Consider the following 13,535-nt stretch of genomic DNA (forward strand, 5'->3'; position numbering starts at 1 on the left):
CAAATTGTCAGTCGAGTGGTCGAACTTTTAATGGCCAATGTACCATGTGAAGAAAACATGAAATACTACAATGTTCTAAAATTAGATTTTAATACCACTTATGCAACACTTGTTGCCCCATCTTTTAATTTTTATCATTATCTTTTAATTATTATTATTATTATTATTATTATTATTATTATTATTATTATTATTATTATTATTATTATTATTTAATATGATTCCATGGTAATTTTATTCCGAATAACTGAAAGCATATAATAAGAGCACATTCTTAATAATGTAAAGGGGTCACAACATTTTTTTTAAATTTTGGTTTAGCACCTGTTAATGGATACAAAATTTGAAAATAATGAACAAACTACATCCATCCATTTCCCATACCTGTTCATCAGGGTTACTGTCAACAGTAGGGGAGTTTGGACTAAATCCGGATGTGTTAAATACCTGAGCATGTGTACAATTTTGAACTTGAGTATGTGTTTTTATTTCTCCTTCCACTGTCATCTGTCAATACAAAAATATATTTTCATTCTAAATATCGTGACGAATACACCGTGTTCTGGGACACCAAATTCTCTAACGTAGATTTTATTTTGGAAAGCATTACCGGACGTGTTTTTTCCTCTCATTGACTCCAAACTGACAGTGGTCCACCGCACCCACTGGAAGCTGGAGGTTGCCTGGGAAGCTGGAGCATCCCTGTTTTGTCACCGACCAACCCAGCACCGGTGAACAAAAAACAAAGCACGGCCACAGCCTCATGTGGACCTTCTGAGCAGACATGGCATGCAGGTGGGGAGGGATTGGCCTTTCGACACTGAGTTAGCTGACTCCAGCTGTTTTAAATCACCACTACGTGCAACAACATTATGGCTAAGCAGTATGATGTGCTCTTCCGACTCCTGCTCCTCGGAGATTCGGGGGTTGGGAAAACATGTTTGTTATGCAGATTCACGGACAACGAATTTCACCCGTCTCACATCTCGACCATCGGTAAGACTCTGCAATTAGAGCATGACTTATTTCATCTCCTTAAAAATGTTTTTTCTCCCTCACAAATAAATTATCGACATCCCTATGTATCTAAAGGCTTTTTCAGAATTTTCTGACGATGGAATTTTGCACAAATCTCTTTGTGCCCGTTACATATTTGTAATGGAAATCCTGCTCGTTGGACTGGAATAAGAATTTAGCAGGCTATGATTTAATAAGAACACTTATTAACACGGGATTAAAAGTGTTAACTGTAGAATTAACGTGATTGTATTGGTTGCAGCCTTGAGGGGGGAGAGCTGACACTTGCCAGCCATTCAGAGGAGATAACAAAGTATAATCACTTTGCTCTGACTGTGCAACATAATGCCAAACAACAACAACAAAACAGCATATGTGAGAAGAGGATGTCCTCACTGTAAATATGAAATCTTATAGAAGGAGAGTTTTGGTGTTGTATGTTGGTTCATACAAGCAAACTGGGAGCATCACAGATTAAACGTGAGGTTTCTGTTGGATTATTATAGCACATGTGAGGTATTTTGCTTTCCCATGAGCGTGTTCAGCTCCTTCTCTAATGAACTATTTCTACACTTGTGGATTTACACCCCATTTCAAATAATTATTTACTCTGCAGAATTAAACCAATGGTTAATTAGGGCTTTGCAGTGTGTCTGCCTTCATAGTTTGGATGTGGAGTGCAGACCATGACAGTCACATTATCGTGCTTCACTTTGAGGTGTTGAAATTAAGTATGCACAGTTTTCTTTTTTTCCTTTTTCCACATGCTGCTGTAGAGTCTTATCTTTTCTGTGTGAATACGTCTGTAACAGAGTGATCCCCCCCCCCTCTAAGCTGCTTTTTGTGAGGCAATGTAGCAGCTACCGGCTGACATTGTTTGCAGTTATTTGACAAACAGAAAATTCCACATACTTTAAAAGGCAAGAAACATGTATTTGCAGCAGTATTATTCATATATATGCTATTCATTTACCTATTATTAGGAGTATCTGAATGTTTCAATTCAAAATGTATGTGTACTGCCCTCACCATTATGAGGTGAATTGTATTCCTGAAGATTTATCGTATTTTCGAACAAATGCAATGCTCTTAGTCAATATAAATACTTCACAACTAATTGGTGAACAAAACAAGCAGGTTTTTGTTTCTCAGTGGAAATATATATATGTGCAAAATTAGAAACTGAATTACAAAACCATCTTTTCTGGCTTTTGGGGGAAGGGCGACAAATAAGTAACAAAAAAGAAAGACATTTGAATTGTATTTTTCTTCTTTTATAAATATTTAGTGTATAGTAAGGCCACTCTTTTAAGCCTTTCATTTTCTTGATGGTTTTACAATTAACTTACTCTGAAGTAGCAAACCTTATCCTCCCAAATGCTTCTCAAAGAGGGGTATTGTCCACAAGACCACAAGTTCTCAGGTATTTACGTCAGGTGAGGAAGAGAGCTCAGTCATTATTCGCTGATCACAAGGCCTTATTTGGCCAAGCGGTGCATTCTTCGGAATCATATGTCACAGCATTGTCCTGCATAAAGCTCTCGGCACCTCCTGAATGCTGCAGACTTCTTCTTGCACCACTGCAGTCCACAAAATCTCATCCAAAAACTGGCAGCAAGTTTGAGAGTTGTTTTTCAGTTCGTCCTCAAGCAGAAAAGGTCCAATCAGCTCATTGATAGGTGCCCATACTAACAACACTCATCCACTGCTGGAGAATTACTTGAAGATGATCTTTGAGCTGTTAGTGATCGAGCACAGTTCCATTCATCTGCTCCATCAAGAGTCCACCTTGCTTCATCCGTCTTGTTGCTTCATGCTTCTTAGGCTTGTTAGTTTTACTCACTGTTGGTTGTGTTACCTTCTTAAGTTTAGCCTTGTTTCTGTTCACTTGACACTTCTAGACACTGTGGACAGGCTGCAGTTCTGAATAGATATATGGGGAGAGAAAGATGACTGATGGGTCCTTCTTAGTTTATTATCATTTTTCTAGGTGTTGTCGATTCAGTATGACTATCTTGTCTCAGTCTGTTGACTATTTGCAGCAAAACTTTTGACTGGTTATGCTTCGGTAGCTTAACTATTTCACAGAAATCCACAATTTCTGACTTTTCTGTCAAATCAGAAGTTGGACGTGCACAGATTTAATGATAGGGCCAAAATACTTGCTTTTTTCATAAATCCTCCCTTGTGTGTTTACACCTGCTCCATGCAGTTATGATATATGCTCAGTTCGCACAGACTGCAGTTTTCTATTTTAAGTCATAGACCTATGGTGCTCTACAGGAAGCTTCCACCCTGTCGTGCGATGCTTACACTGAACATGGCATCCCTTTCTCTTGTCTCTCACAAGAAAAGTTCAGCCTGTCTCTGTGTATTGAAAAAAAAGATGAGTGTTGTGATCTTTTTGAGCTTTTGTTGCGGTAGTGCTCACCATCACAGCTGGAAGAATCAGACTCTCATGTCCAGGTATTCATAGTGGATAGAAAAGTTACGAACAGCAGGGGGTGTCCAGACATCGTGCTGAGAGGCATTTCATGGACCCTCAATGATTAAAAAAGAAAGAAGAAGTGGCCACCATCAGTGCTATCCTGCAGAGGATCAATGAATAATCCCTCAACCTTCACAGAGACGGAAGGATATGAATTCTTTCCCATGTTCATCTCATGGGTGGCTCCATTATTCATTAGTTCCCCTGGTGAGGAACTAATGAATTTACTTCCCATAAATATTATGAGTGTCCTCTTTAACAGATAAAGATTGATGCCTCCCCCTCACGGTGTGAGTTTGGTCATCCTGGGGGTGCTCAGAGTAGAGTCACTGCTACTCTGCAAAGAAAGGAAACAGCTAAAGAGGTTCATGCATCTTGCCGGGATGTCTTCTGATCGCCTTCTAGTGGAGGACTTTCAGAAATGTTCTAGAAGGAGGAGGACTTAGGGCAGACCACAGACTTGCTGGGGAAATGATGTCCTCAGGCCTGGCTGGAAAACACCTTTGTGTGCCCCTGGAAGAGCAGGAGGAGGTAGATCATCTGAGATCATGACCTGACTCCCGATACGCAGCAAAAAATGGACGGACGAATCAGTGCCTGCAGATATAAAGCTGGTGCACTCGGACACAATCACAAAGAAAATTAGGTTTATCAGTCATTTTCTTTGGCCAGTGGAAGCTTTTACCTGGCAAACCTCCCATGCAGCTTAAACATGTGCACTTTCATCCTAATTTTGAACAGACTTTTATCTTGTGATGACATCTGTGGTTCTGAATGACTTATTTTGTTGTCATGTGGTTTGCAATTGGGCTGATTTTTTAGGGATGGCACAAACATGTCTGATGTTTCTGTGGTCAAACAACTCTATCTGGGATTTCTCCATCCGCATACAGAAATTGGAAGCCATTTGATATTTGATTTATTTAGTTAAATTAACTGGGAGTTATTTGTGAAATCCTTGCCGTACTCATAGGCATCCACTCCTCTTTAGATCTCAGAGATATGACAACACACATTTCAATAGTAATGACAGCAGCACGTCATTGATGTGAGGGGTTTAAATAGGACGGCTTCCACCTGTCACTCCATAAAGAGTTGCATAGTTTCAGCAGTATCCAAGAGATGCACTTACATCTTCACATATCTGTAATCCTGACTCACCTGGGAGCACTTTCTGCAAGCTTTTGAAACCCATTTGAAGGGATTTGCTTCCATTTAGCCAGAAAATCATTAGTAAGATGGGCCACTGATGTTTAAAGCCTGACTGCTTAGAGAAGTTGGAAGAGGTTGAGGGTTTATGAAGGCGACATGTGGTCTTCCATACCAAACTCTGAAGTTTAGTTTATAATATTTTTTCCTAAAATAAAACATCATAAAGGAAAAATATTAACAATGGATAATATAGAGACAACAGGATTAGTTCTGAGATCTTACTTGAATGAGTCATACACCCTCACTTGTTGAGGTGGCCCATTTTATTTTCACAGGTCATGGTTCTGTGGGCTTCAGAGTGCACATTTCTCAGGCAAAGAGCAGCTGTTGAGATGATTTAGTATTGATGTCACACTCCTGAGTTTAATCTTCTGTTACCTCGGTGGTATCGTTACTGGACTCCTTTGGAGCTCCAGGCTGTCAAATCACCTATGAAATATCAGCCTGTTCTGGCTCTATATCATATCTCAATAAGCAACTGTCCTCATGGTGTCGTGGTCATTTCCACTTAGCTCACCACTGCTTGTTATTCTGAAGGGTCAGGCATGGATCACTGCAGCCACAGCTGGTTGCCCTGTTAGAAAAGAAGTAACCAACAAACAACGTTGTTTTCTTAGAGTTTGCTTTTTCCTGGATTTTTAGTGAAATGGACAATGCAGTCTTTCAATTTTGTTTGTTAATTATAATAGCAGTATAACTCAAAAACTGGCATTTACTTCCTCCATTGATAAACTTTTTGATTTTATGTGCCCATATACAATCAGTTTTTTTTTTTAACTGTGCAATGATAACAAGTTAGATTTCACTTCTGTTCAGCAAGAAGTCCTCTTTCCAAAGCAGTAATTCAGATCTTGTGGTTTCTTACCTCAGGTCAGTTCCCTGCTCTAGCATCAGTCCATCTTAAATTTGCTCGGACTCATTGAAGGTGACTTGACCATGTTTATATACATCACTCTTTGCATGGTAGAGTTTTACCTTACCTTTACACCAGTCGTGTTAATTGGTAATGATTTGCAAAAGTGTTCCTAAGCACATGCATTGATTTCCACCTGAGGACATGAAATTCATAACTCTCTGCGCAGCCTCCACAAGACCTGCAATACGGATATTATTATTATTATTAAGATGTGTATGGGGCTGTACATTTACAGCTGATAAATATGCTCTTCAACGGGATGTATATGTCTATGTGTGATATGCTAACGTTTATCAAACTGATTGTTAACCTTTCAGTTCAGTTATTCTGATCTAATTATAAATGCTGAAAATAGTCACCACGTGTGTTGTTTCATGTGTTAGTTAGAGCTCAGCTGTTCGACTCAGATTGATGGCACTTTGTAACTGTAAAAGAAAGATTTACCACCAAGAAACCAGCTGTTGTGTGTCCTCTGCTGGTAATGATGGCCATGGATGACAGATCCATGCCCCGGTGAATTAGTGTCAAAGCCGAAGCATTCATCCGTCCATCCATCCATTAGTGAGCCTGTCACCATTACCTACAGCAGACTGACACGCATTACCGCCTAATCCGTCTTGCATTGTCAAACACAGTCAATTAGTCCAGTCAATTTTGGGTATGTACCCATTAGTTTTTACATGGCTCTCACACTGTTGATTGTGAAAAGCTGCCACGTTGAATTAACTGCTCTCTCTCACATTGTGCACATTGCACTCCATTGTTACAGTTACCTCTGAAGGGAAGAAAGGAGCTTGAGAATGGCTCTTTTTTCAACTTGCTCTGCAGGATTTTACACTTCTAAAATTACAAAAAGTGAACATGTTTACTTTATTTGACGAAGATAATAGACTGTATCAATTCTGACTTCCAGGAAGTCGTATGCTCATGTTGAACAGTCTGTCAATCAAAGGTTTTGTTGTTTGTGTCCGTGTAGACTTGGAGAAAGAGGTCATGCTTTGTATGTTTTCCTTTTCCTTCAGCATGTTAATTAGTTTTTCTCTTGCCTGTAGAGGGTCTGAAAAGTTAAGCGCCCACACAAAAGAAAGTTATTCTCTTCCCCAGGGACATGACTCCTCAGCTACCTGAAATGCTTTGTTTATCATCCAATCATTGGACTTCATCATCCTAAAAACTCATCTGCATAATGCCTGTTGGGTGGCTACTTTGGCTCACCTCAATTCAAACAAAGAGTCTGGTAATTTTATGTTTTTCTGTCATGAAGATTACTATCAGAGTACTTTATGATACTGAAATTGTATATACGATAAAGCATCGATGAAGTATCTAAAGCACTTTTTGTACAATGTTTATGAAACAGTTGTTTTTGTGCTGCAGACCCACATCACAATTTATTGTAAGTGTGATTGGATTCTCATTGCAGTGTGGTTGTCCATCCAAATTTCTCCTATCTTTCCTTAACCCCACGACATTTTCCTGCGAGGTCACGGAGAAGAGCTTAGGAAAAGACGATAGGATGTGTACTTTTTGACTTTCCAACTGTACCCAAAGAATGAGCAGCATATGCTTCAGTCAGTGATATACCCTGAACTTTCTAAAAGCTGCGTTTTAGATTTAGAGCTTTTGTAGAAGTTAGATTCTCCTCTAGTGATAGAAAAGCCAAATTATAAGGATATCAGACCTTAATAATTTGTTCTGTGTTGCGTTTTTGTCTTAGTGGTTACATTGATTTTTTTTTTCAATTAGAATCCTCCACTTTGCTACTGACCTGGAGTATCCATCATACTATTTCTGCACTTTATACTTCAATCATCCCATTTTCCTTCACTCAATTTTGCCTACAGCTTAATATCAGTAAAACTACACTATGATGTAAGAAGGCATCATCTTTCAGTAGTCTCCCCACAAGCTGCAGGCAAGGCAAGCCACTGATAGTAATGCTGACCTTTCGCTTGGTCTTAGTGCTCTGTAGTTAGAAGCAAAGGTCGAATTAAGACTTTACTGTGGCAGCATACTGCACCCCAGCTTCTATGGAGCCCTCACTTGACTCCAGCTGTTTCTACACCCGTAGAAGTGTACCATCTAGTAAACTCAGCCAGGCCAGCTGTAGCGCATCTGTCATCTGTTCCCTCATGTCAGTCTCTAGGAATATACCGAACCCTGCAGAAATGCAGCCGTAAAATCCATGAACAGCAGATATTGAAGTCATGCGAATCGATTGGACTCGGCAGCTCTTTCTCTGTGCGTGATGCCAGCTGTGACACAGGGGTGCTGACTATCAGTTTAATTGGGATGAACTGCCAATTGATTTCTCGGGTATTAGAGTGGTCCACAGATGCCCGAGGATGTGTTTTTCATTGATTTAAATCCATTCATTTGAGAAGATAAATGGAGAGAAAGAGAGACAAAAAAAGAAACAGTGATTAACTATTTTGATTGCAATTTATTGAGATGATATTAAATTATACTAAACTTACCTCTCAGCTTATAAGTTTAAATTAAGAAACTATACCACGGTCAGTTATCTGAAATAGGTCAGGCATCAATGGAGCCGCCTTAACCCCTTCTAGTCTCTGCACCATTTTCTGATTCTCTTCTTTTCTTTTTGCTTTTTGCTCTTGTTTTGACTATTTTCCTTCTTTTTTTTTACCTCCTTTGCAGTCAATAGAAAGAATTGAACCAAACAGTTCACTGGATCATTAAGTCTTCTAACAGGCTCATTATAAAGAGATGGTGTGGCTCTCATTGTGTCAGTATGGTCTGTGATGTTTAGAGAGTGGTCGCTGATAATGATAAGCCCACTGTCTGTAGAAGACATGCCCTGTTAATTGACTTCTGTCAGTGGAAAGAGCTCTAATCTCTGTAGTCTCAGAGGTTTAAGGCCTTTGGCTGTTCTCGCTGGTACAATATCATATAAATCCCAAACTCCTCTATGAATGTAATATTGTATCTTATCACCATATCTCTTCTTTTACAGGAGTCGACTTCAAAATGAAGACACTAGTAATAGATGGTGTCAAAGTACGGATACAGATATGGTAAGATACTGCAGTGAGACAGTATGTTCTAAAGCTTCGTACATCAAATACTGAAAACACTTATTCTGTTTTACAGACTATTGTATTTTTCATCATTTATTACACATGCTTGTGTAACTGGTCACTTTCAGGGCGGTGGTTTTAATCCTGAATGCTAAGGCCGTGCTGTCCAATTTGTTTTCCTGAAATTTAGGAGCACTTCAATTCTACAAGAACAACGATAAGAAAAATGATAATAACAACTTAATGATATTCTGCTTTAGTGATTTTTTCGATGGCTTATTTATAAACAGTAAATAGTGAATAAATGGGTAATATCTAAAAAGGCAATATTTATTAAACAGAGCATAGGTTAACAGTTAATCAGTCCATGATGCAAACTTAGGGAGAAGAGCCAGGTAAGAAACAGGCCCAAAAAACAGAGCATGTCCAAAAATCCAGGAGCAGAATATAAATGCAAGGATAACCAAAAAAAACAACAACGAACCAACAAAAAAATCAAGTTTGTCACAAAGAGATGTATGCAATCTGACAGAACCAGGGAGTATATACAGAGCAAGTAATAAAATTACAGCCAGATGCGAATGGCAGAAGCTGATTGTGGCGTAATCAACTAAACATGAAACAGGTGTGAAGTAGACTCAGGAAGCAAATAGAATAGAAATGAGCAAAGCTTTAATCAACTTCCAGATAAACCAGGAAGTGAATGAACATCTGTCCAAAATGAGAAAAATTAGGGAACATTTCAAAACATGTTAAACATGTTTAGATTTCATATGACCAAAAGAAAAAAACAAGAATTTATTTCGCCTCATAGACATGCTGTTAATAATGTGTATATTTGTTGTAAAAAAAGAAAAACATCCAGTGTGAACTTTCTTTCTGGCAATAACATCAGTCTCAACTAAGAATATAAAGAATTACATGACAGAGCAGGATAATCATTAAGAATCTCTTCTGTTAACTGCTGCAACAGCTCTCAAGATGAAGCATCCAGAGGCAGCAAATGTCCAAAAAATCCAATGACAATAAATTAATGAATGAATACATGTAAAAATAAATCACTAAAAAACACCCATAATAGCTTAAAAGGAGGCAGTTTTAATTATTTCAGGAATATGACACATTGGATTCAATGTATTTCAGTTTTGGAAGGGGTCATATTGGTGGGACTACATGACCTCTGCGTTTTGGCTACAGCACTGCATGGCATCATGTTTATAACTAAATATATCAAAACACTGTGTGTGCATATTTGTTGTCTGTGCAGGGACACAGCTGGCCAGGAGAGGTACCAGACCATCACCAAGCAGTACTACAGACGAGCACAGGTGACTTTAGCAGCCGCCACGATGTATGATTTGATACAGCTCATGCCTAGTCCTTGTAGCATTTAAGAAAAATATATTAAAAAGATTTGATATCACCTCTGTGACAGTGAAAATTAGCTGTTTCTTCCCACTCGCCTTCCACAGCTGCAACAGCACCCTGACATTTATTTATATGGATTTTGCCTTTGCTTTGGGCTGCTAAAGAGATTAAAGTGGCTCAGAGTGAATTGTTCATTTACCAGAAACTGGTAATGAAATTGGAAGGAAAGTGTCTTGTTCCTGTTTTGAGCGATAAATTAATTCAGTGGAACCTTTGGTTTATAATGTAAAAAAGAGAATTGTTTCCGTTGGACGGGTACAAATGTTCCAAGAAGTAAATGGTAAATGGTAAATGGACTTGTACTTGTATAGCGCTTTTCTAGTCTAGCTGACCACTCAAAGCGCTTCACTACAAGTGTGTTTGCTTACAGGAATCATATTGTTTCCCTTTTTCAAAAAAAAAAAATCTTTGACCATGTCATTTCAGGGAATCTTCCTGGTGTATGATATCACGAGTGAGCGATCTTTCCAGCACATCATGAAGTGGGCCAGCGATGTGGACGAGGTGAGTCATGCAGATGGGGGATTAAAGAGCTTCCAAAGTCAGACGTATTGGAAAATCAGGGAGCATTCTTTCCACATTGTAGAAAGGGTCAAAATGAGAGATCTACTGGGTGAGCGGAGAGCTCAGGTTGAAAAACAACAGATGGTGTGATGAGAACCAAATGTAGACTTGACAGCTGTGCTGTGTCAGATTTCATCTTATTTTCCGATATCTGTCGCTAAATAAAACACTGATAAAAGTGTAGTCTTAAAAGATTGGAAAGAACATATTTTTTACACTCAGCTCAGTCTTTGTACGGCTCTCATCTGCCCTGCTTTCCCCTGTCATTTCCCAGATGATTTTGGTCTACTAATTTAGAGATTACGGACCTAATTTCCTCTACAGTGCTTCCCACTTACTTTTAATCATGGTTTCATTTCCTGAACGCTGTCGCTCCTGCATTTTCTCCTGTGTTTTTCTTCTGCCTTCTCTTGACATTTGAAATCGCTCCTCCTATCTTTTCAATTTTGTTTGCTGTCCTCCTGCCTTATCTGTAATTATGCTCTTATATCCACATGACTTCCCCCTGCAGTACGCTCCCGACAAGGTCCAGAAGATTCTTGTTGGGAACAAGTCAGATGAGGTGGACAAGAGGCAGGTGGCCACCGAGCAAGGTGTCAAGGTGGGTCAATCACTGGCATTATTCAGTAACTTTACTATCAGACCAAAGTCCACGAACTGTTAAAACCTTAGGTTAAGTTTGGGTGATAATGATGTAAAATACAAGGATTGTGATGCTCAAATCCCTGGAGCTTTGTTTGAAATTGTAGTGGGGACTACATTTCTTTCAGGAACTAAATATGCACATTTGAGAAAAAATTTGATTATTAGTCATTTTACAAACTTTTCAGGCTAGTTTCATTTACTCAAGGACAGCTACGTGGTTTTTTGTTAGTGTGCTCAAACCAATTAGGACCCTGCTGATGCACACATATGCCTCCATATTTCTTACAAAGATTTGAGGCAGCTACATCGGAGCTTCTCATTCATGAGTATGTGATCTGACTATAGTACAGTGTAAAGGTGTGAATGATGGTGACACTCTCATGACAAATGCAGTCTGCAGTTTGACCCGACAGAAAACTGCAAGCAAAGTTTAAATGCTGCTGCATCAGCTGTTTTCTCATATTTTCTATTGAGGGTGCCACATGTACAATTTTTTTATTCTAAAAATTCAAGAGATATCTAGTGAGACTAGCATGCTGACAAACTGGCTCCTATCTCCTTAAAATATCATGTTGTGTTTTAAGATGGGACAGTAAGTGACTAGTTCTGTCTACACAAATGGATTCACACAGCATCCTCCTCAAAAAGCACATTAATGCTATTATTCTGACCTCTTATTCATCAGGTGAAGGGCAGTTAGTCAGTGCATGAAGTGTTAGATGCAACAAATACTGACACTCCATTAGAGAGCAGGATTAATATTTCAGCCTTGCAAAAGTACTTCCATGAACATGGTTTAAGACAACTCCTCAGCCAGGAGCATCAGGTGATGCAGACAGCTTGAGGTTTCATTAAATGTGTATGGCACACAGCCTGGGTATTATATGATTTCTATCCTGCACACAATGTGTGATATAAATTAAAGAATTACACCTTTAAAAGCTGCACTTGAGCTCTATGGTATCTGACAGCTGGCACACAAACATAAAGACGTTTTTTTTAAATAAACTGAAATGCTGCTTTTTGTACCCCAGCTAGCCAAGGCGTACGGAATGGACTTCTTTGAAACAAGTGCCTTCACCAACCATAATATAACAGAGGTGAGGTGATCGTGAAATGTCATGACCAAGCACAGAATAGTAACAAAATTAAGTAGTCATTATGATATAATGGGAGGAAATGACTTAATCTCTCATCTTGTTCTCGTCCTGTGGCTCCGTTTCCCTGCAAGACTTTTACACGACTGGCTGAACAGGTGCTGGCAGCCAATAAGAAGGATCTGGATCTACTCCGGATGTCCCTCAACGACGAGCTTAATCTCACTGCTCTGGAGGAAGAAGAGGGACTCTGTGACAGTGCAGCCAGCGACCAACACAAAGGCTGCTGGTGTTAAAGAAACAACATGAATTCTCACTGAACATTTGTCATCTCCACACACTTTGCGCACTCTTGGAAAAATGTGTTTCATTTTGTTTTCGCTTGAAATAAAGAGGGCCACCTAGCTGCAGTTTTGAAACCAGCTGTGTCACTCAGTTTTTTGAAGAACTGCCAGACGGTTTGAGTTCAGTATTCAAGAATGAAAGTTGGAACATTTTGCCGCAAAGTGCCAAGTGTTTGGTAAAGATTTCCCTCAGCTGGACAGAATGTTTGACACAAAGCCTTCAGGAGAGATGTAAATGAAGATTTGATAATCTTTTCTTTGCAGTTTTACAACAGTAGTCATGTAGTCGAGGGTAGGGCATGCCTTGGAATTGTCCATCTCTGACTTGAAGTATTTCACAATATTATTTTTGCATAATTTTGCAAGCACTGTCTTTGATATCGATCGTGCCCCTCCGAATCAGCAGTCTGACTGATTACATCTGGTCTTCACCTGAGCTTTTATTGATTTCTTTAATAAAGCAGTGACATCATTGCTTTTCCTTTTGACTGCTTTAGATGTAGTTTAAGAGTTTACCACAAGAGGGTGCTACAGGCATTGAAAAAACAGGACACACTGAAGACATGGCCTGTGTTAAGTTGACCTCGGTAGACTTTTGTTCTTTTCTTCTGCCCATGTAGTTGGTCGTCATTGCACTTGCAGTGGATACCTTTAATGGAATGAAATTATCCTTAATATGTGCAGCTATTTCATTATTTTCTTGCTTTGTTTTCATAAAAAAACATTGACTGCACAAGTCAAATACACTTGCGTAAGGTGTAACATAAGGTTGGTATTGAGAGA

General features: G+C 39.1%; 2 protein-coding genes across 2 annotated transcripts in view; both read left to right on the top strand.

Annotated features, from left to right (window-relative positions):
• The window catches only part of srsf5b (serine and arginine rich splicing factor 5b), a 161,824-nt gene that overhangs the window by 46,285 nt on the left and 102,004 nt on the right, over window positions 1-13,535 (top strand). The gene's annotated exons all lie outside the window — the stretch shown is intronic.
• Window positions 653-12,827, top strand: rab15 (RAB15, member RAS oncogene family). The gene is made up of 7 exons (XM_072362121.1): window positions 653-996; window positions 8,611-8,671; window positions 9,942-10,002; window positions 10,529-10,606; window positions 11,178-11,267; window positions 12,346-12,411; window positions 12,543-12,827. Exons 1-7 carry the CDS (start codon window positions 873-875, stop codon window positions 12,702-12,704), a joined length of 642 nt encoding a protein of 213 aa, XP_072218222.1. The 5' UTR covers window positions 653-872; the 3' UTR covers window positions 12,705-12,827.

This window comes from Leuresthes tenuis, unplaced genomic scaffold (assembly GCF_036924035.1).
Source record: "Leuresthes tenuis unplaced genomic scaffold, fLeuTen1.0.hap1 SCAF_13, whole genome shotgun sequence".
Classification (NCBI taxonomy): Eukaryota; Metazoa; Chordata; class Actinopteri; order Atheriniformes; family Atherinopsidae; genus Leuresthes; species Leuresthes tenuis.